Source organism: Centruroides vittatus, unplaced genomic scaffold, assembly GCF_030686945.1.
Source record: "Centruroides vittatus isolate TY-2023 unplaced genomic scaffold, ASM3068694v2 contig_1162, whole genome shotgun sequence".
In the NCBI taxonomy this organism is placed as follows: Eukaryota; Metazoa; Arthropoda; class Arachnida; order Scorpiones; family Buthidae; genus Centruroides; species Centruroides vittatus.
The window spans coordinates 566,083-591,886 of record NW_027120748.1 but is presented as its reverse complement, the minus strand read 5'-3'; the positions used below and the strand labels follow the sequence as shown (position 1 = coordinate 591,886).

Below are 25,804 nucleotides of genomic sequence, written 5' to 3'. Positions count from 1 at the left end.
TACAGTAAATGCAATATTCATTGTATTATACAGTATGTATTTTATTTATTTTCAAGTTTTAATTTTTTATTAGAGATGTAATTGTCTTATTACTTTTCCTCTGTTATATATAACAGTCAGGAAAGTATGGTAATGTCATAAAATGATATCCCAAAGATTTTTATATTTTTGGACTAAGAACACCTTGAAATGTCAACAAATGCAAAAATATTTGAGGGTTTGTTTTTTCTGTTTGTGTGTGTGTGTGGGCACAATTTTGTTCACCTTCTTTAAAGCTTAATAGTTCCTGTGCTTTTTGGCAAAAATTTCTGAAATTTTGTAGGGAAGTTTGTTAGAGGGAGACTGATGTTATTAAATTTTGGTGGTTAAAAGTAGAGTTGGAAGGTAGATAATGGGGATTGTGTGTATCTCCAGTAGGGTTGGACTTAATGATGATTTTACTCATTATTAGCATTTACAATTTTTTTATAAAACTCATCCCTATTCTCAAATTAAGCTTTTTGTCATTTTATAATAGTTAAAAATATAAAAAGTTTATTAATAAAATATGATAACAGACCCTGCCAGGAAAGTTGAACAACTTGTTGCTGGATTTTTTTTACATAAAACTGCAAATACACATTATTCAAAGTTTATCAAAATGGGTATTGTTTAGGATCAGGGAATGAATGAATTCACTTCCCATTATTTCTTATGGAAAAAATTTCTTTGGAGTTTGAACAACCTCCTGGAATGAATTAAGTTCAAAGTACTAGGCACCACTGTATTAAAAATGTATAATTTGACTTTACTGCTGGAGTTTGGCTGTATTATGTATGTTTAAATATTAAAAATAATGTTTAAACTTTTATTGATGAAACTTACATTAAATTATGGTCAATGATTACATTGCATCTTTTGAAAGTATCTTAAAAATTATTTCATTTTATGGCATATAAAACACTCCCATTTCATCACAGAATATTTAGGAGTGGTATAAAGTAGTAGAATATAAGTATTTAGTGTATTTAAACCATCCTGTGACTTTGGCACTTGGACACAGTTTTTTAAAACTTATTGTGGTTTTTAAAAAAGTAATATTAGAATGCACACTTTTATTTATTAGGAAAAAGAGGGGCTGAAAAAAGATCCTTTACATTTACAAATTAGACATTAAAAATATTCTACATGATTTACTAGTAATCCTCTCATGGCACACTGGTTAAAAATCTCTGGTCCAGAAGCATATATAGGTCTTGAATATGCTTCAAATTAGAGAAAAGGTGGAATAATGGCAATGAGATTGATGGAGATGGATACAATCACCTATCTTTGTCCTATATGTTAATCTGTCCATTTCCAAATTCATATCATTTATTTCTGCACATATTTTCTTCAAACATGTTTACCATCACTTATGAGCAACCTTCATAGCCTAGGCAGCCAGCTGGGTTCAGTTCATTATACTTTTCAGGTAAAGAAGCTTAAAATACTGTAATACGAGTCATTTTGTTTTATCCTCTTCAGCTTATTTTTGAAAGTCTTCTATTAATTACATAAAAATATTATTCAGCAAATGCTGCTAAATATTTGTCTGACAAAGAATCCAAAAAGGAAAATTTTATCTACAAGGATTACTAAAGATATTGAATAATGCAAGAACAATTTGGAGAAAGCTGAAACATTCTCTATCAGATTCTATTTGCATGCTTCAGATCTCACTTTCACAAGAGTAGAATAGAGAATCTTATGTTTTGATATTTTATTTTTTTAGATAAGATAACAATTGGATTTGTTCAAATTTATATATATATATATAAATAATATAATAGGTTGTTTATGTAAAGCTGGGACTCTTATCTATAGAGAAAAACACACACAATAAAAAAGAAAAAAAAAACTATCTTTATATCTCCCCTGCATAATCCTCTGCTATAGTTATATACTTGGCCCATGTGTTTCATCAAAGCTTTGATATCAACAGCATAGATGTCCCTATGTCAGAGCTGCAATTGGACAGCTACTTGCATGTCTTCATTGCTGAAGAAGTGCTCCCACCCAGGAAGACTTTCAAGTCCTCAAAGAGGTGAAAGTCATTAAGGGTGAAATCAGGACTGTATGGTGGATGCAGCAGTGTCTGCCAGCCTAGTTCCAGTAAATTTTTGGTGGGTGGTGGCCATATGCACAATATGAATCTTTCACTATCTATGCAGAAACCTTTTGTTATGAGACCTGGTTGCTTCTTTTGCATGGCTTTTGCATAGCTTTGAGAACATGGCACTAGTACACACTGTTTATGGTGGCACTGTAGGGTAAGAAATTTACATGAATTATACTGTGGCCATCATCTTGCGAGAAGATGGAATATGTTAGAACTTTTTTTGATAACGTCCAGTCGGTGTTTTCACTGCTTGGATGCATTTTGATTTAAGATTATAGTGATGAACCAACGTTTCATGATAGGTTATAATACAGTCTAAGAAATTTTGACCTTTATCATTGCTTCAACTTGATGCAAATTTGCACTTTCTTGTTCCAGTCAAATGATGACAGTTGCTTGGGTACCCATTGTGCAGTAACTTTTCTGAAATGGGGTGGAGATGATTGTGAATAATAGCATTGAGTGTAGCCAAAGAAAGGCCATTTTCCACTGCAAGTTTACAGCAAGTTATCTGCCAGTTATCCAAGATCAGATGTTTTGATGCACTAGATGTTTACAAGGATGATTGAAGTTGCCATGGAACTGCCCAACCAGACTCAATGCTCACAGATGTGTATCTAACCTGAAAATGCTTGCACCGTTCAAAGGTCTTACTGCTGCTCAGTATCTCATCACCATATTGCCTTTGGTGGATTTTGATCAATCATCTTCTTTAACAAGAAACTTTATCACAATATGCTATTCCATACAAATGCCAATGCTGTCTTCTTTGATACATTACTTTGCAATTAGTTGATATGTACTGTACACCATATGCAGGCAATAGATGAAACTTCAGTGTTATCACCAATGTCACATTCTTTTTATCTCCAGACCAAGAAGTCCCAGTTTGATGTGAACAAACCTACATATAATACTGTTTAATACAACAAAAAACTTGTTTTTATGTATGTGTAATGTATAGATGTTTATATTAAATGATGTATTCAATTAATTTATTCGATTTTCAAATTTTTATTATACAGTATTTGTCTTAGGTTTTTTTTTAATCCAATATTATTTGTCTATTATGTACTAAAGCATGATAGCACAATTTTAGTTTTATAGATGGATACAAATTTTCAATGTCTGTGACTGAAACAACCTCCTCATCCAATAATGATATATGGCTTGGGGCTCAGATATAAAGTTTTGTGGGTTCCACATGATAAAATGATCATTACCAATCTGCTCCTCTAAATATCCATGTAGTCATTTCTCTAGTTCATAAGTTGGACTTTTACACTTTCCTACTACTGGTCTAATTTTTTTTCTATTTTTATGCATTTTTGCAAAGAATTTTTGTCTAACATCTTTGCAATTATATACACTGAATTTATTTGTAATTGTATAACATGTCAATCAAGATTTCAGGAATAGTAAAATTTTATATTTTTCCTGTATTTTCAATTAGGTATCTACTGGAATACATCTGAATGACAGGAACCAAAAACATGGGCAGGTATGTATAATTTAAACTATTTTTTTGTACTAAAATAACTGTAAAAATAGTAGTAATTAAGGATACAATGCATACTTTGTTATGCTTTTGAGATTGCTTATTTGGATAAAACAATTAAACATTGATTTTGATTAATGTATTTTCTTATTCACATTTTATATATACATTATGGACTAAGTGATTAATACGGGCATTATTCATAATGCCTGATCATTATGAATAATGACAAACAAAATCAGGCACTGTAATAAATTTCAGGTGTTTTAATATAACTTAGCAGTATTCATAATGACTGGTCAATTTGATATCACCTAGTTGGGCAAAGTGATGATAATACATTGAGGAGTTATCATCCAACATACGCTAGCCAATTAGCACTTGCATCTGAGTTGCGTGTGTGTATTGTGTTTAGTATTGAATTTTAAATTTATGCAACCAGTAGTTAATCTTGTAGGACATTTTAATTTTACTTTTGTCTCTGAAAATAGTGTTTTCTTCTTTGACAAAAATAACGATCATATATCAATCATTAAGTGATATGAGTAATCGCCTCAACAACTGATTAAACAAGTTAATAGCAGAAAAAGGTCAGAACAATCAAATTTTTACAAAATCAGCATATTTGTCAATGATACAAAAAGTGAGAGTCAAAAATGGAAGTTACTTCTAAGTTACTGGAAGAATATCAGTGTTTACATAGATAAAACGTTGTATCTATCAGAAATTTAGAAAAATTAATTACGCCTGTAAAAGAAGGTAATGTGATTAAATATTACATTCACACTGAAGAAATATTTCAGATCTTGCATGATGCCCATATTGCTATTGGACATGGAGGTAGAAACTGCATGGAAAAAGAATTAAATACAAAATATGAAAATATTACAAGGGAGATGATCATAATTTATTTGAACTTGTGTGAAATCTGTCAGAAAAAAACAGAATGTTCCTAAGAAAGGCTTGGTAGTTAAATCAATTTTATGTAATGAAATGAACTCGATGTCAGGTGGTTCTTATAGATATGCAGTCGCAAGCCGATGATCAATATAAATTTATACTCGTGTATCAAGACCATGTAACTAAATTCGTTCAACTACGACCTTTAAAAACCAAAAGGGTTGAAGATGTAGCATATGTTCTTTTAGACATTTTTACAATTTTTGGTGCACCAAGTATTCTACAAAGTGATAATGGCAGAGAATTTGCAAATAATGTCATCAAAGAAATGTGTAATATGTGGCCTGAGTTAAAAATGGTGCATGGAAAGCCCAGGCACTCACAAAGTCAGGGTTCAGTAGAAAGATGTAATCATAGTACATAGAAAATATGCTTAGTTCTTGGTTGGAGACTAACAATACTAACAAATGGTCGGAAGAATTACGTTTTGTACGACTGATGAAAAATTATATTTTGTTATGTTACTATTAATATTAATAATAACAACATAACAATAAAAGGTGATGATAAATACTACAGTGTGTTATGAAGTACTACCATCTGTTGAGAATGAAATACAATAAATGAAGCCACAGACAAACAACATTGTTATTTACTTATTAAATTTTTAAAATTGTTCTAAGAATTAAAAAAAGAACATTTTATTTTCTTTTTAAAGAAAAAGCAGTGGTTATCCTGTGGAATAGAACTGCAAAATTGCAGAAATTGGATCATATGACTTTAAATTTAACATGTTCGCAGGGGTTAAAATTAGTTTCCAAATGAGAGGGAGATGCCCCTTACCTTTACTATAAGAGAGCAACAGGATTTTAGAGGCTTGTATAATGTACGCTCTGTTTTATTGTCAATATTATGGTTTACTTCCAGTTGCATAAAATTTACTTATTTGATGGAACTAGCAACTATGGCTCATTCAGATGCAAGACAGAAGGTGAATCCATTTAGGAATAGGGTAATCATCTATTTCCTGGGATGAGTTTGATTATTATTAAGTTAGAAAATTTAATTTTTAAAATGGAATTTTTTTCATAGATATTTAATATAATTTATTTGCTTTATTAAAATTGTTCTTATAAATATGCAAATCAGAATTATCCAAAGATAACCTACATTTTTAATTTTTTTCTCCTGATGCTTTTTGGGAGATTAAATTTTGGCTTATATTCATTCTTTGATTTCTTACAAATTCTTTCAATAGTAGACTTTGACACACCAACAATTTCACTTGCATGTTTTGTGGTCTGAGAAATTGGAACTACTGTGACTACTATTTTCTTTTTTTTTTTTTTTTTGCAGAATTTCAACAAATTATAAAATATTTGTTTGCAAACACTACACTAAAGGTTTAATAGCAGAACTTGTTGAAGGAACTAATAAATAATCCATTACACAAATAAAATATTGATAAGGTGGTATTGATAAAGTGGATATACAAAAGATAACATTTTTATCATGTAGATTGTCATAAAAACCTTAAACAGTTGTTGGTCAAATACTTGTTTTGCCCTAACTGCTGCAGATATCCTGATCTACAGACATAACTAATGGAGTAAAAGTGAATGTAGTTTGCTAGTTTACACTTAATCCAGTCATTACTTTCCTGGCTGTTATATATAACAAAGGGAAAATGTGGTATTCGGGCAAAAAATGATCAAGATTTTTACATTTTTGGACTTTGGACCTTGAATTGTTGAGAAATGCAAAAATGTTGGGGGGTTTTTGTGTATGTATGAGTGTTTAGAGGGGAGCACAATTTTGTTAACCCAAATTGAAGCTTAATAGTTTCTGTATCTTTTATCAAAAATTTCTGAAATTTTGCAAGGAGGTTTGTGTATTATTAATAGCATCGATAGATGCTATAAAATTTCGGTGGTTAAAGGTCAAGGGTAGGGAGATAAGAGTGGTCATGTATCATATCTCAAGTAGAATCAGATTTGATGAAGATTTCATTCATTATTAGCATTTATAATTGTTTTATAAAACTCATCTGTTTCTCAAAATTAAGCCTTTTGCCATTTTATAATAATCAATACTGTAAAAAGTTCTTAAAATAAAATCTCATAACAGATGGCACCACACACAATTTTAAAGTTTGCCAGGAAATTTGAGCAACTCATTGCTGGAAGCTTTTTTATAGATATCAATATTGTAAACTTTTCATCCAGCATTGCGTAAAATCAAGACAAATGAGATAATGTCCTCAGTGTTACAATGATAATGAATTGGAATGAACACCAGTAGAATACAGCGATGAATCTTGATTCTTTCCTGGACAAAATGACAAAAGATAAGTATATGACCACGGTGGCCAAACTGTGGCTCTTTTCTAGTATACTTGTGGCTCACTGCAAGATACTTAAATTTATACCAAATTTTTTTTATTTTAATTTTGCTTTTATTATTTTTTATGTATGATTCCTGGATAATATAAAATAAATAATATATTGTTTGAAATAAAAAAGTCAAAATATGGTAACGTTATACATTATTTATTGAAAAATAAATGTAATATTTATTAAATATCATAATACGTAAAAACATTAATAAAAAAAATAATTATAATGCTTATTTATCCAAATCAACATTAAAAACAAATATATAATGAATAACAATTTCTGTAATGTTAATAGTTTTGAAATTTATATTTCTTTATTGACAATTGAAACTAGGAAACGTTTTAGCATTTTTTGGTTTTTAAATTTAGATTATGCTACTTAATACGGCAATTATAATTTATTTATTATTAAAAAGATTATATTGTATTATAAAACATAATGTAAAATAAAATAATAGCTAAAGTGTTGTTTTTTTTATAAATATTTAAATGAATTGCTGTGGAAAAATATGTATATATGTATATGCGGCTCTTCAACGAATTCTGTTTTCAATATATGGCTCAAGTTCTAAAGAGTGTGGCCACCCCTGGTATATGTCAAGGCAAAAGGAATGCTTTTCAATGCTTGCAGCATCAGAATACTGGTTCTGTACCTGTTGTCAGTTTGTGTGTACATACACATCAGACCAAGTTGGTCATTTTATATTAATACTTAACTGCCTAGTAATACATAACTGAGAGTTTAAAATCACTGATTATTATTGTTATATTCCTTTTAGAGCAATAACTGGATAGCTAAGACTGTTAAGGCATCAGCCTGTTGGTCTGGAAATCTGGGATTGAATCCTGATGAACAACTCCTTAAGAGTTTTTCATGGGCAGTTGCTGATAAGGGATGGGTCCAAATATGTTGGTTCCTACCCTTTATCAGCTGGCTATTCCCATTGTGGAGCTGGCTGAATCCATGATGGGTATAGAAAAAAAGACCTTTTTAGTATCCACAGGGTAAGAGCCCCAAAAAAAAAATGCTATTAAGTGTTGAAAGTAATTTTTCTTTAAAAATCCTTGAAATTTAAAAACTTTTGTTGATCAGTTTATATTAACTGTTATAAACTTCATGATCAATCACTAAACCATCAAAATTTAATAGATTTATTATAAGAAAATTTAAATTCAAATGTGATTGCCATAGAAAGGCATGCTCCACCAATAAACAGTGACTTGCAGAGATCCAGCAGTATAGAGATGAAGGATATTAGATTAATGTTAGATATCTTTAACATTACATTAGAATCAAATTTCTAAAATAACAAACAAGTAAATTTAAGTGCTCAATTCAGTGGTTGATATTTGAAATTTAAAAATTTACATTGATATAAGTTATAGTAAATTAGTACAGTGGAACCTCGCTTAACGAGCATAATTCATGTCAGAGTCTTACTCGTAATGCAAAACACTCATTAAGCGAAACAATTTTTCCCATAGAAATTAATGTAAAATACGATAATGTGTTCCACGCCGAAAAATATACTCAAATATTTTGTGTGTAATGTTTATTCAAAGAAAATTATACGATAAACATTGTTAAGGAGTGTGAATCATCATCTTTTCTTCTAGTGTGGAATGAACCAACCTGAAATGTGAATTCGGTTTGCAGAAAACAAAAAAAAATCACAGATAATATGTTTGATAAACGCACAAAATGATATGCCAAATTCTTGGGCTATGTAAAGAGTATACTTAAATAATAGAAATTAATTAATCTGACTAGAGGTAGACAGTTATGCTTCCATCTTTTATTAAATTTAATAATTATAAATAGTTAATTTTTAATTCAGACGTTTCTAAAATTTAATTTGGAATTGATCATTAAATTTAATACGAGATGGCAGCATAACTGCCTACTTCTAGTCAAATTAATTAATTTCTAATATTTAATTATAGCCTTTACGTAGCCCAAGAATTTGGCATATTGTTTGACATGTTTATTATATAACAGGCTATGGTTGTTGATGTTTATGAGTAATATGTGTTGGAAAAATATGTGATCACAAGTGGCACTAAGATTCTAGTACTAGATACTAGCATCTTAGTGCAAAGAACAAGTACTAGATGGAGCATGCACACAATCTGGGACTTCCCCTCTCCTAGCCACTCGTTATGCAAAAATTCTCTTGTTAAGCGAGTCATTTTTTCACAATTTATTTTGCTCATTATGTGAAACACTCATTATGCAAGGTGCTCATTAAGCGAAGTTCCACTGTATAAACAAAATGGATATAGTATTAATCATGTACAAATTTTATTTTTATAGATCAAGACTTTGCATTATTATATACTTTCAAGTTTTAACTTCTATGAAAAATAAAGAAGGTTAAATATTAGAAAATATGGCTGTTTATTTATAAATATAATTTAAATTACAGATGTCGGCACCAGTATCAAGTGGCTCTTCAATCGTCCCCCCATCTAATTTTGGGCAAACAGGTTCATTTGGTCCAGTTGGTGCTTTACCTTCTTATCAAGCTTATCCTCAATCAACTATGCCACAACCATTTCCAACTTGTGCTTCTCAGCATTCGGGTGAGTTAATTTATTTATAATATTAGATACTATTAATTATAATATAATTTGTATCCTGTAGTTTGAATGATACATTTATATCCTGTTGAAGATTAATTTATTCTAATGCTGGAATAAATGGTTTCTATCATTTTAAACAGTTATCTTTAGGTTAGTTCTATAATAGAATAAAAAATTTTAATAAAATGTTTAATTTACTCTTTACTCTGATACCAGATGATTCTTAACCCTTCGTCACGCACCTAGTGCCGATTCGGCACCAATCGATTTTTAATTAGTTCGTGTAAAAATTCTAATTGTCCGAAAAATCTGAAAAAATTATTACCTGTCTAATTTTTCTTCAATTTTACGATGCGCTATTCATTTTTTGCTTAAAGTGTTCCGTTATTTTTAATTAATTATTGGTGCCTAATCGGCACTATGGCGCGTGTTATCTCGGATATCAATTTTCAAATTTCCCGCCAGTCGTTGTTACTAAAAATAGCCGCAGCGGTAGCACGCGCGCTTCTTTGTTTATAATCGCGTTATTTTAACCCTTTCCCTGCCGTTTGCCACGCCCCCTTATTTTGTAAAACGGCCAAGGTCAAAATAGGTAAATCAGGCAATATTATTTTAAAAATTCACCAAAAATTAAATTATTATTTGATTCATATGAAAAAAATCACATATATTTATCAATATAGTTAGTTTTAAATACGACATTTTTCAATAAAGTTTGTTTGAAAAATTTATGAGAAAAAAAAAATAATATATGATAATTGACATTCAAACTTGAAAATTTGTTACTTTTTGTCAAAATTAACATTGTCTGGTTACTTTATTCTTATTGTCACTGAGCCAGAATGACGTAGAATATTGTTCTGTACAATTTGATATTACATTTATGCACGTACGTTTATTCGTTGTGAAATTATCGCACATTATATCAAACATTTGTTTGAAATCTGAACTTTATTCTGCTTTCATCTAACATAATTAACTAATATACTTTATTCATTTCATATCAAACAAGACTATATATTTTTGTAATAAACATATGATTACCAATAGCAATAGATGTAACATTTGCTAATATTTTAGATTTAAAAAAAAATTAAAAATTAAAAAAATATATAAAATATCAGAACTGAAGGTCATAACTTAAATATTTACGATATATTAACATATTATAGCTGAATAAACTTATTATAGCATAAATCAACTTATTATAGTAATATTATTGCATGAATATGCTAAAAATAAAATAAAAAATTATCAGAAAATGAAAAATTAAGAAAAAATAACCGATAATTAAAATTTTTTAAGTCGACAAAACACCACCTGGACAAAAATATGTAGAATGAATGATAAACAAGACGATGCAGTCAAGTGCTGACATCTGTTGTCGATAAATTTTATAAAAATCGATTGTTAACAGGGTAACGATCAATCGGTACCCTGGCCGTTTTGCTAAACGAATAGGGTAACGATAGATCGGTACCCTGGCCGGGAAAGGGTTAAAGTGAATTACTTCTAATAAACTGAAATTTGACCGGAAATAATTTAATTTCTTACAATGGTATTTTTTAATTATTTTATAAAGTTTTATGACACCATCACAACATTTTCCTGAGTGGAAGAACACAATTAGAAAGTTAACACTATATGAACGTATTCATTTTTTATATTACCTATTTTTCTGTATTTTTTTATTTTCTGGGTAGGCATAAGGGCTTGCTTTCACGGATTTGCAAACAGGACCTTTTGGATAAATTATTTAACAAATGAACGACATTTATTGATATATATATCAATAAAAGTTGTTCATTTGTTGGATACTGCATCCAAAAGGTCCTGTCTGCTAAATCAGTGAAAGAAACCCCGTATGCCTAACCTAGAAAATAAAAAAATTAACTTTTTTGCACACGCTAATTATAATTCTTGCAATACAAGATGTACTGTACATAAAGTTTTAGCATTGTATAATGTAAGATGTATAAACGAATAATAGAAATGAATATTTAAATGTATAAATAAATAATATATAATATAATTTTATTTGTATTACCAATTTATGCTGTTTATCTTAATTATTATTTATATAACTCTTGTATTGAAAGTATTAGGTTGAGTCATAAATAAGTTCCGTTTTCTAAACTGAAATTTATTTGCCAATAAAATGTACAAAAATTGACTTTAATCTAACACATATTCGCCATCATTATTAATGACTTCTTGCCATTTTTCGGGCAACTTGTCAATTCCCCTTGCATAAAATTCTGGTGGTTTTGAATAAAAAAAACTCCTGGATGAACTCCTATACATTTGCAGTAACAGTTTCATTGCGTGGCAACAATTCAAAATGGATAATTCCTCGACAATCCCACCATACACATAACAAAATTTTCCTTCCATGCACACTGGGTTTAGGGTTTGGTTGTGGCTGATAATTTTTGTCAACCCATTGTCTTTTTCGAATAACATTTTCGTATGTGATCCACTTTTCATCCATCTCCCGTAACAATTTTAGCCAAAAAAGATTCCTTTTTTGCCAAGAAAGCAAGGTAGCAGCTATTGACCTTCTGTCTGCTTTATTCCGTTCACTGAGGTTATGTGGAACCCAAACTCCCAGCTTGCTTACTTTTCCTAGTTTTTGGAGGTGACGATTGATGGTTGATTGGGATGTGTGCAGTTTCTCTGCTAACTCCCTCGTCGTTTGCCGTGGACTCTGCTCAATCAGGACCTTTAAAACGTCGTCGTCAAAGTCTGAGGAGCGGCCTGGTCTTTCTTCATCTTTTAAGGAGAAATCACCAGAACGAAATTTTGTAAACCACTTTCGAACTGCTCTGTCTGAAATTACACCACTGCCGTAGACATTGCAAATCTTTTTTGTTGTTTCTGTAGCATTATTGCCGAGTTTAAACTCCCACAACATGATATGGCGTACATGCACTTTCAAATGTTCCATTTTAAATGAATTCAAAAATAATTTTTTATTACATTATTGACACTTCAGTGTTAAAATTTACATTTATAGACTATTTGCTAATAGCCACTAATAAAACTCAGTTGAAGCAACACAACATCTGGCAAGTATTTGACAGTCATTTACACTTACTCGCTAACGGAACTTATTTATGACTCAACCCAATAGAATAGATGTAAAAAGCATTTTGGTATAGTATAAACATTTTTTTTCTATTATATTTTTGTTCCGTTTTTTTATTTTTTAAATACACTCAGTAATTAATATATATTATTCCTATATAGATTTATTAATTATAATAAACATACACTATTTAATATTATATTAAAATAACACTCTTTAATTAACATCTGAAATGAAGAAGTAATTGAATCGAGTCCCATCGCCATCTTAAGTAACGCGCGACAGTAATTAATTGATTCTGAGCGCGTCGCGTTGCATCAATTTAAATAATTTATAAAAATTAAAATTATAAATATGTTTATAAAATAATTGACGATATCTGTTCGCAATAGTATTGTAAAACACACTGTACTTATAGTTTAGCATTTCTGATAAATTTTAATAAATATTTGAATTTTCGTATATTTTATATATAAAAATCGAAGAAAAAAACATAAATTTGTAAAACTTAATAAAAAAAATATCTGCAACTTCATAACACATATAAGTATGAGAATCCATCAAAAAAAGATAGTTAATAATAATTAAAATCGAAAAAAAAACTTTCAAGGTAAGGTAATTTCTGTGGTAAAATGTGAGGTAAGCGATCACGTGACACCCGTCTCCCCATCTTCTGTAACCAAAACGGACGAGGTTGAAATAAAAGCCTAATCACCAGTAGAACTAAAAACAAACATCGGCGCGTGTCTAGAGCAGTAAACTTGAACGGGAGCGAAGATGAAACACGACACTTTGTAATTTATGCTAATTACCTTCTAATATTAAAAAATTAAAATCATCAATAAATTATGACGAAATTAAAACTTTTTTGACTGAATTCGATTACAAACATATTAATAAACTGGATTAAAGTAAAAATACCCGTTTTTCAATGTTAAATTTTTATTAATTAATTTTTTAAATTGGTGCCGAATTGACCAAGCGCGCGTGATTTCGATTTGACTGAGCGCGCGCATGACGAAGGGTTAACCTGCTGTTTATAAAGATATTAGGCTGCAATTTGAAAAAATTGTAGACCTATAAATACCCACTGTCTGTCTGTTTTTTCTTAATCTTGAAAATAGTGTTAGATAAATGAAATTCAAGACTATGGAAAGCTTAGAGACAGGAGGTTTTGACTAACAATATCAGGAGTTACAATAGTGACTCTCCACCAAGTAAAAAAGCCACTGACTGACTACATATACAGGAACCAGAGTTATTGATTTTCATGGGTTGATTTCTTTACCTCCCAAACACCTGAAGTAATTCCAAATATCTCATTTAAAAGAAAATTGTTTTTGTAGGTAGTGTGCAAATTTTCAAGATTTTCTATAAAATGGTTGCTGAAATATAAGCAATTGAAAAGTGCAAAAATCTGCAAAAATAGCTGTATTTTCTCCTCCTCCTCCTCCTCCTCTTTCTCCATTTGGCACTGCAGATGCTCATAGAGAAAAAACTACTTGGTGTAGAAAGCTCAAATTTTAAACTTACGATTAAACTTAAATTTTAAACAAAACTTCCTGATTGATAGGTCAAAGTTCATGGGATTTCTCATAGACCCAATTTGAATATTTTAATCGAATTGCATATATATAGAAACTGTTGTTTATTCATTTCTTTCAAATCTAATTTGATGGTAGTGTGAGAACAGGGTTGATTTTACTGTAACTTCCATCTCACCGAGGATGGCCATTTAAGAGTCTTTGAAATTAATGAATGTACTCTAACTTCCTCTGACTGTATCATCAGGACTCCTGACACCACATGGTCAAAGTTTGTGTACTAAGACGTAATTAATTTATTTTCTGGGGGTTAAAGATATGTATACTTGACTGGAAATTTAGAAGGATTTATATTCGAACGTTTCTTGGTAATGTGGACTGATGATAGAGTTAAGCAATAATCAATCTAAAGTTTAGAATATAACTATACATTTATTATACAGAATTATAACTAAAGGCAAATACATATAAATGATGACTATGCTAAACATAAATGATAAGTTTGACAATCCAAATATATGAGGATATTTAATCCTAAACCTTTAACTCTATCCCAAGAGAGAGAGTTTACATAAAAATTAGTCATATTACCTGTAGTCTATACATAACTGAGGAGGAGAGTCGAGTAGTTCTTGGGGAAGTTCAGGAGGTTGAGAACTGGAGAAAGGATGGCTAAAATCTCAGGCACTCGGTAACGTGCCAAAATGAGAGCATTGGCTAAACATTTGACATTCAGTGAAGACATCAGATGAAATCAAGTAAAAAAGTGATCTTTTACCTTTTATACTAACCTTCTACCCAATAGTATTATTGGAAATATCACAAACTGCTTCCAACACAAAGAGGAAGTTGGGCAGTCTTAATCCAGTGAGATACTGCACTTGAACTATCAATTTAGGAGGAACTAAATCGTGACACTCTGAGTCAGAGGAAGTGCTACCTTTTTCAAAGATAGACAATTTCTCTATCAAGTTAAATTTTAAATTACTTTCAAAATATTATTATAATATTTTCATTAAAATATCTTCCCTCACTCCTGATTTTCACACTAATCAACACTGGATTCAATGTTCAAATCTTTCTACATCCAATCACGTTTGATGCTGTTTAAAGTCTAAGAAATGCAGCATTTTTTGAGTGCTGCAGAACTTTTTCTGAGATTTTCATCCAAGTACTTATGATGTTATTGTAATGGACTAACAAGATGACTACTAAAATATTTTCTGTTACAAATATTGGTTTAATAAAATCATTAAAATGAAGTAATGGGAGTAGTGACAGAGGAATAAGATGATTGGAACTAAAGGTTGCTGATTATGGTGTGTTACATTGAATCTATGGATAAGTTTGTAAAGTCAAAGAAATTAATCCATAATAATTTTCTTAGATTGCTTCAGGTGAACAGTTATTTGTATCATTTCACTAATTCACAATTTAAACACACTAGTAGATTTAGAAACATCAATATTGTGGGTGTCATTTTCTTAACAAAGTAAACTAACTCTTTCCTTTGTGAATTTCATTAGTTTCATTTGAAACATCACTAACATCAAGCATGCACACTGAATGGAATTTGTACTTTATGACCAACTCATTAGTAATGTTTAACTCATTTGACTTTATGAACATACCCTATGACACACCCTATTTTCAGAGATACTAAAATCAAAAAGTGGGTCTTACTTTCAAGTGAATCTGGTAAATAATTTTAATTATTATTACTATAATATTAACGATGATTAAATAAGATTGAGAAAATTACTTTATATTTATTTAAATGTTCCTACTATGATTAGATATGCTACATTTCATTTGCTGCCAAAATTTTATAAATATTTTTATTACTATTGATGTAAAAATAAATTTTTTGTGTGATGTGCAATTTAAATTATTTTGTTAAGAATATTTTAAATACCATTTTGTATATTCCAAAAAATAATATAATACAGATTAAAAGTTTTAAATTGATAAAATAAAATTTTGTTCTTAAGGTTCAAGATCTGGTACTCCAACTCCCACTCCACAACAACAGAAAAGTCCCACTATTAATGCTACTGTCCAAGTATCAAGTTCAGGGAGTATTAGAGAAGAAGTAAAAGATGGTAAATCACAGATACAGCAGATGTCACAACGTCAAACAAACAAAAACACTGGGCATCTATCCTCTTCGGGTCAAACCCAAAAGCGTTCATCCAACAATGGACAGAGATCACAGCAGCGAGGCCGTAAGTATAGATAATTTTTTATATATATTTAATTGTATCGATAATCTTTATTCAGTCTTTGAAATAGTAAATTTTATTGTAATGCAAAATTTTTATTTAATTTGATTAGTTATATTTCAGTTTTTAATTGTTTTTAGTAAACTAATGTAATACTACTAAAAATTTGTAAATGAACATTGTGGCAACTTTTGGCAATTTGGTTTGGCATGGAGGAATACAGGCAGGCACTGTATGTTATCCTGCAACATATTTATGCACAATTGTAACTGTCACTCTGATTCCACACGCACACACACACACAGGTGATTCAGGCCTACCAGTGGCCAAGCAGTCTTCGTACCCTGAACACTGGGAGTTTGGGTCATGGGTTTGCGCCTCGCTTGGATGGACTGGCCATGTGGAGTTTTCCGGGTTTTCTCCACATCTGTAACGCATAAATAGGGGGGCAGTTTCCCTTAAAAAGATCTCCCAGAAGGCATCCCCCCTAGGCAGATTGCCCAAATGTTGCTTTGCCATAACTAAACAAACACAGATGATTAAAGTTGGCATTTCATCTAGTCCCACAAATCTTGATGGGAAAAACATGTCTTTTTCTTTATTTTTCAGCTAAATTAACTAAAAAAAAATCATAAACCACACAACCTTATTGTCCCACCATATATCCCATGTCTGATTTAGAAAAAAAAAGTTTTAATGACAATTAAATCTACAATTCTTATATATTGAGCAAGAATGTTGAAAGTTAACCATATAAAGCCAGAAGCTAAATCTTTCATAAATAATTTTGAATCATAATATATAAGAGGCGATCAAAAAGTTTCCATTTAAGGGCGTCACATATCCATACGTGCGCTTTCAAAAGATCTCGACATAAGCTTTGGTATCATGCAACACATAATCTGGCAGGAGTCAGACTACCATAAGGTCTGCAGCCAATGGATACCCCGGGCGTTAAATTCTGAACAACAATCAAACCAGATGGCTGTTTCCCTGAAGCACTTGATACGTTTCAATGTTGAAGGCAACACATTCCTTGAGCGCATTGTGGCTGGCAACAAAAGCCGGTGCCACCACTGGGAACCTGAGTTGAAAGCAGTGTCATCCTTCATCTCCCTCGTCCCAAGAAGTTCAAGAGCCAGTCATCTGCTGGAAAAGTGATGCTTACCCTGTTCTTTGATCACCAGGGCCCATTGCTTATTGATTTCAAGGAACCAAGTGTCTCCATCGCTGGGGCACAGTATTGTGAAATGTTGGAGAGATTACGACGTGCAATTAAGGTGAAATGTCCAGGAAAACTGCAAAATGGGATGATTCTGCTTCATGATAACACATGTCCCCATACTGCAAATGTCGTAATGCAGAAGTTACGTGCACTAAAGTGGGAGACACTCAAGCACCCGCCTTACAGTCCTGATCTCTCCCCGTGCGATTTTCACGCCTTCAGTCCCTTAAAGAAGTCCTTAAAAGGTCAACAGTTCCAGTCGGACGTAGAAGTGCAGCAGGCAGTTTCGGACTTGTTCAAGCAGCTGAAACAGGAGTTTTACCAATGGGTTTTATTTAACCTGGTGAAGCAGTGGGATGCTTGCCTATATGGTCACGGCACTTTTGCATGACTGGCATACCAAATCTGGACTGTACAGCCTTTGAACGGAAACTTTTTGATCATCCCTTATACCTCAAATGGAATAACTGATACGTGTGGAATAGTATTTAAACACATTATTATTATTATTAATAATAATAATAATAATAACAATAATAACTCTCCCGTGGTCACCACCTGGTCGTGGTGGGAGAGCCCAGTAATTTTACTGATCCATAGGGCAATGCAGGCTGGAGCACAAGCTCCTGGTAGGGACACCCATGCCAGCAAGGTCTATGGGGAGAAATGAAGCTAAGAGTGACCACACCCACATTCAGTGGAGATATTTATTATGGTGATAACTAGATCAAAGTGTGATACCGGCTCGGACGTCGCCCGGGTTAACAAGGTCCGCGTTCGTGGGTTAGGCAGAGGCTCACGTTCGAAAAATAGGTCACAGTCTCCCTTGGTTACCGGTGGCGAAAGCAGCACCGGCCCAAGCATGGCTACTGCAATGCCCTCAACAGATGTGAGGAACAAACCCAGCCTTGGTGTTTCTGTGGCAATGCATCCACAGACCACAAAGGCTGGAAAACCACGCCAACGGATGAAATGGACAGTAGAAATGAACGAGTTTATCATCCGTACTTATTACACCATCACAAAACTCGAAACAAACATGACAGCATACAGACAACAACTACACCATAGATTCACACAACAGTATTCTCATCTCACTGTCACCGAACAAAGGGTTGTTGATCAAAAAAGAACAATTATACACAACAACCTTATTCCACAAACAACACTTGAACTTATCAAACAACAGGTTGCTGATCAAATACATCAACAGACAGAAACATCTAACATTAATGAAGATCATGTAACCTGTCAGGATAATCCAGGAACAAGCATTGATAATAACACACATACAACAATTACCACTAACGATACTACAGACACTTCCTCATCCATCACTGATAACATAAACTTGGATTTAGTTAATACGCTCTCACTTATATTTCAGGAAACACTCACTAAATATACAGGCACAGATCCCACACAACGACCACGAATACCAAAAATCAACACGTCAAAGGAAGTAGGAAAAACATTAAATTATGTAAACACTCACTTACTACCACACTACATTCATTCAATTTCTACACTCGCAGACATTCATACATTAGTTTATGCTGGGGCAGTCACAGTAGTGACACACCATGGACTGAAAGTACAGTCACAGACAAATACACAGAAAACACAATACTATACAAGCCTGCCTGGCAGAGAAGAATAGAAATACAAATAAATGACATTAGACAGCAATTAGGCAGGCTGACACAATACACTAAAAACAACATAACACCCAAATTAAGGAAACAGCTCAAAAACATTTTCAAGAAAATAAAAACACACACAAAACACGAACATCACAACACACGCATTACAGAATACATTGATACACTAAAACAAAAACTTGCTGCCAAAGCACGTAGACTCAAACGATACAAAACATGTACACTACGAAAACAACAAAATAAATTATTTACATACAATAAAAAACTCTTTTACAGACAAATTAATAACAAAGCAAACACTGATACACAGCACAGTGGCACACCAACAGAAGAAGAACTCACAACATATTGGTCTTCTCTTTGGTCCAGTGCTGTCACGCACAATGCTGATGCAGGCTGGATCGAGGAGGAGAACAGAAACTTGCACAACATACCAACTATGCCCTGTGTTGAAATAAACATACATGATTTCCAATACACTGTTAACAGAACACACAACTGGAAGACACCTGGTGTAGACAACATTCACAATTTCTGGTACAAAAAGTTTACATCACTGCACCAGGAACTAGCTAAACATCTAACACACATCATCATCAATCCACAAGACATGCCAAATTTTCTTACTCAGGGCATCACCTACATGAAACCTAAAAACAACAATACCACAGACCCCACACAATACAGACCAATTACATGTCTTCCAACACTCTACAAATTATTGACATCCTGTATTGCAAACAAAATATACAAACATGTTGAAGAACACGACATTCTAACAGAACAACAAAAAGGTTGTCGTAGAAACCACAGGGGATGCAAAGAACAGTTACTCATAGATTCAGTCATTCTACGGCAAGCACACAGACAACACAGAAACATACACATGGCATATATAGACTACAGAAAAGCATTCGACAGTGTTCCACACAGTTGGCTGCTACATATCCTACACATGTACAAAATACATCCATCACTCATTGCATTCTTTCAAAACACTATGCAGCACTGGAGAACAACACTACATCTCAGGGTTAGTAACACTTCCATACAAACAAACCAAATTTTTATTAGGCGAGGAATTTTTCAAGGAGATTCCTTGAGTCCTCTCTGGTTCTGCTTAGCCCTGAACCCATTATCCAACATGTTAAACAACACGCAATATGGTTACAATATCAGACACGAAAAAACAACACAGTATACACTGTCACATCTCATGTACATGGATGACATAAAACTTTATGCATCCACACAAAAACAACTTCATCAACTCCTACAAATCACACATTCATACACCAAGGACATACAAATGGAATTTGGCCTAGATAAATGCAAAACACTTCACATAGAAAAAGGAATCCTGAAGAAAGAAGATTTTGCACTTGGAAATGGAGACGTTATTGAATCCATGAAAGAGGGCGAGTTCTACAAGTATTTAGGATTCCAACAGGCCAAACTAACAGAACATGCACAAATAAAGCGAAGATTAATTAAAGAATACCAAAGTAGGTTAAATGCTATTCTCAGAACAGAGTTAAATGCAAAACACACAGTTAAAGCAATAAACACATATGTCATCCCAGTACTCACATATTCTTTTGGAGTTATACATTGGACTCACACAGATCTTGAGCAACTCCAAAGGAAAACAAGAACTACACTTACTAAGCATAAACAACATCATCCTAAATCTGCTATAGAAAGACTAACCCTTCCACGTAAAGATGGCGGACGTAGCCTGATTGACATAGTTAACCTTCACTACAAACAAATACAGTCACTGCGAGAGTTTTTCTACAAAAAACAAGAAACATCACAATTACATAAAGCAGTAACTCTAGCAGACTCGAATAACACACCATTAAACTTATACTCACAACATATGGACACAACACAACATATAAAAAGCATAGACACCATTAAGCAATTGTGGGCTCAAAAGGCACTCCATGGCAGGCATCCTTATGATCTGGCCCAGGATTTTGTTGACAAAACTGCGTCAAACAGCTGGTTAGCTCAGGGATGCCTCTTTGGGGAGACGGAAGGATTCATGATTGCCATACAGGATCAGGTCATAAATACTAAAAACTACAGAAAACACATACTCAAAGATGCAACACTCACAAATGACACATGTAGAAAATGTCACATCATGCCAGAAACTATACAACACATCACCTCTGGTTGCAAGCTCTTGGCACAGACAGATTATTTACACAGACATAATCAAGTAGCAAATACAATACACCAAGAGCTTGCAAAGAAACACAAATTAGCAGACATCCACGAACCATACTACAAATACATCCCACAGACAGTATTGGAAAACAACACGCACAAAATGTACTACGACAGAGCCATAATCACAGATAAAACAATTTACCACAACAGACCAGACATCACACTCATTGACAAACACAATAAAATCACATACATTATAGACATATCCATTCCAAACACTCACAATATACAAAACGCATGCACTGAAAAAATTAGCAAGTACACAGAACTGGCCCAGGAAATAAGGCATCTGTGGAGGATGGATAGGGTGCTCATTGTACCTGTTGTTCTCTCCTCTACAGGTGTCATACCACACACACTACACAAAAGCCTGGGCACATTAGAATTGAATAGAAACACATACATCACACTACAGAAGGCCACTATACTGAATACATGTCATATTGTGAGAAAATTCTTGAATACAGACACACACACTGATACACTTCTTTAATTTCTGTTTTGGTTACTATGCCTTGACTTTGGTCCGGCATAGTACACAGCCACCAGTGTTAACCGAGTACATTTCACTTAACCCAACATAATAATAATAATAATAATGTGTTTAAATACTATTCCACACATATCAGTTAATATTAGTAATCAGTTAATATTAATATCAGTATTATTAATAATAATAATATTATTATGTTGGGGTAAGTGAGATATAGTTGGTTAACACCGGTGGCTGTGTACTATGCCGGACCAAAGTAAAGGCATAGTAACCAAAACAGAAATTAAAGAAGTGTATCAGTGTGTGTGTCTGTATTCAGGAATTTTCTCACAATGTGACATGTATTCAATATAGTGGCCTTCTGTAGTGTGATGTATGTGTTTCTATTCAATTGTAATGTGCCCAGGCTTTTGTGTAGTGTGTGTGGCATGACACCTGTAGAGGAGAGATTATTATTATTATTAACGTCAAAATCAAAGACGGCAAAATGAAACTGATGACAAATTGGACTGTTGTGAAACTAATCTAAAAATTAGTCTATTGAGATGTGAGTCACTAATTGTTGATGACTTTGTTGTTTCTGTAAAGAATTCAAACCAATGACAAAACTAAAAATGTCCAATTAAATACAAATAACAATAATTAAAACAAGTTTTTGTTATTAGTGTTGCCAAAGAATAATAGTTCCAATCTTCATTTAACATCATTTTACTATCTCTTCTTTGAAACCGTGTTTGATGAATTTGTTGGACTATGAACCCAAGGTTGAGTTTTAAAATAAAGCCAAGTGTTTATTTTAAAACTCAACCTTGGGTTTATAGTCCATCATTTTACTATCTTTTGTAATTTATCATTATAGTCATGATTGGGGACTAGAATTTTTCTTGTATTTTTAAAGTCTTTGGACCTTTTATCAAATTTTGAATTCTTTATTTGAGATTTGTATAATCTCAAATGTTAATCAAATATTGATCATATTAGAGTTTTACACAAAATAATTTTTTATCAGGAAATCAGAGACGTGGTAGAAATCAACGAGGACGTCAAAATTATTCTGGTAGACAGAAAAATATTCTTCAGTTTGAAAGTGAATATGATTTTGAGCAGGCTAATGCAGAGTTTCAAGAACTGGAAGGGAAGCTTGCAAAGACGAAATTAGGTTTGTAACAAGATAATAATTTGTATAACTTTTTAAATATATTCATTTATAATTTAGTTTATTAAAACTTTTTTTTTTCATTCAGTAGGCTATATATTTTTGGCTATGAAAATATAAGTAATTACATTGTAAGAAAATAAATATTTATTCTGTTTACAACATTATATTTCATAGTTGGAAATGTCAATTTTTAGATATTATCAAAAAATTTAATTTCAAATAAGAACCCTGAAATATTTCAGTATTTGTTAAAATTAATTTGTTTTAAAACATACAGTTGTATGTGCTATAAAATTGCATTATTACAAAATTTGTCATATGACAAATGAATTGTTATCCTTACCAAGAAATTCATTAGAAGTTATATAATACTTGAAATTTAATATTTACTTTCTATCTTTATTCTATGAGGTTTTATATAAATATCAAAAATTTGTATGTTATTCATCTGGAATATAATGATTCTTTTATCAATTACTTATTTGATTTAATTTCTTTTCTTTACTGGTTCTCAAACTTTTTAGAGATGTTCCCTTTTTTCTTTTGTTGCTGTCTTTTGTTTTATTAAAATAATATATATCCTAAAAAACTGTTTTTACACAATTTCTTTTATTTCTTTCATGGTACATAATTATATTTCAAACAGGGAAAAATAAAGTAGTTTACAGATACTTACTTCTAAATGAAAGCAAACTTTCACGCTAGATTACAATGTGGTCATAACTACAATGATAACTTACAATGTAATTTTAATGAAATAAATACAGAAGTTGCAAATGCTTTTAATGCTATATTGTATATAAAGTAGTGGATGGAATATTGAGTGTATGTAAGAGTTATACACAAAAATTTTAGTAATTTCTTCGTGTTTTCCTAGAAAAGATCTCATTCCATTAGAGAGAGATTCCCCACAGTTTGATATTCATTGCTTTACTCCAAAAATTTTGACAGTTGAGTTAACTATCTTCAATGTATTTCATATTTTATAATAATTTCCTGATTGAAAAATTATAGCTAAACAAAAGAAATAGAGTTTATTCTTTTTAAACTGATAACTGTTATGTAAGTAAACAGGTTGCTCTGGAAAATTTTTAAAAATGCAAATTATTTTCCCAGTTTTTAAAGTTCTTTTGCCAGTTCAAATTATTTATTGCCTCCAGTTCTACTTAGTAATTAATACAGGTGCTGGTAGTCTGGAAAACAAAAGTAACATGTTAAACTGTCACTGTCGCTTAGGAATAGGAATCATGTTGAATAATATTTTAATGAATAATTCCAAATAACACATTTGATCACAATGCTTAAACAGTATTTCACAGGTTCTGTGATATCAAAATTTTTTGCTTTAGCTGAAGCTTGCTTTATGATTCAGTTTCACACTGCATGTTGAAATGAGCAGACTAGGATTTTATCACAACTTCAATAAAAATATTGCCAATGGCAAATTTAGCACTATGCAGCATGACCCCTAAGTAAATATACAAGTACAATGAAACCATTCTAAAAGGCTCTCTCTCATAAAGACCACTTTCATCCAGAACAAAGCATCCAGTCCCTAATTTCTATGTATTTCAATTCATATAAATAAATAACGACTAACCCGTTACAAAGCTATACATCCACAAGAGCCAAATTATCGGGCTAGAGTTGGCTATAATAAAATAAATAATTAATAAGACAATTTGGCACTAGAGCTTGGCGTTAGGTGCCATCTCTTACTAAACTTAATAATTATAATTAAATTAAATAAATAATTTTAATAATTTGGAACTGGAGGAAAAGAAATCGGCCCGAAGCGGGACTCGAACCCGCAACTTCTGCTATCCGTGCAGACACGTTACCAGTTACGCTACCCGGACCTTCAGTCCGATCGCCTCCTCCAGTATATATAAGCTAACATGACGACCATCGACGGTTATTACTATGCCGGCTGGGGACACATCAAGTGCCCACATCCTCCCAAGGCACTCAACCGGCCATCGCAACCCCAGCAAGGCGTATAAATATAAATAAATAACGACTAACCCGTTACAAAGCTATACATCCACAAGAGCTGAATTATCGGGCTAGAGTTGGCTATAATAAATATAATTAAATTAAATAAATAATTTTAATAATTTATTTAATTTAATTATAATTATTAAGTTTAGTAAGAGATGGCGCTTAACGCCAAGCTCTAGTGCCAAATTGTCTTATTAATTATTTATTTATTATAGCCAACTCTAGCCCGATAATTCGGCTCTTGTGGATGTATTTCAATTCTTACAGTAGGACCAACTGGTTGCAACCACTTAAAACAAATTTTTTTTTTTTTGCATTTGATATTTTTTGCTCCTCTACCATAATGGGTCATTTTTTGGGCAGTGAGAGATTGGACTAAGATTAAAATTAATGTTTTAACTTATCAAATTATTTGCATTTATCACTTTAATCTCTAATGTTTTCAGCCTTATTTAACCAACCTTCAGGATAAACTTACAAATGAACAACAGTTGCATTTGAGTAGAACAAAAAAAATTTTAAACATTTCAGGATATACAAGTTAAATTGTTATTACAGGACCTTATAAGTTATGAAGATACAATATATAAAATAAATAAACAAAACTATAATAAACTCAAAAAAATTTATTTTTGTTTATTTAATTTAACTTTT

The 25,804-nt window shown here is 31.9% G+C and overlaps 1 protein-coding gene across 1 annotated transcript in view; it reads left to right on the top strand.

Annotated features, from left to right (window-relative positions):
* The window catches only part of LOC136981115 (protein LSM14 homolog B-like), a 57,121-nt gene that overhangs the window by 25,165 nt on the left and 6,152 nt on the right, over nucleotides 1-25,804 (top strand). Inside the window, exons 3-6 of the mRNA XM_067277394.1 lie at nucleotides 3,594-3,641; nucleotides 9,360-9,516; nucleotides 16,140-16,373; nucleotides 23,000-23,149. Coding sequence (XP_067133495.1) covers nucleotides 3,594-3,641; nucleotides 9,360-9,516; nucleotides 16,140-16,373; nucleotides 23,000-23,149 — 589 coding nt within the window. The remainder of the gene's footprint in view (nucleotides 1-3,593; nucleotides 3,642-9,359; nucleotides 9,517-16,139; nucleotides 16,374-22,999; nucleotides 23,150-25,804) is intronic.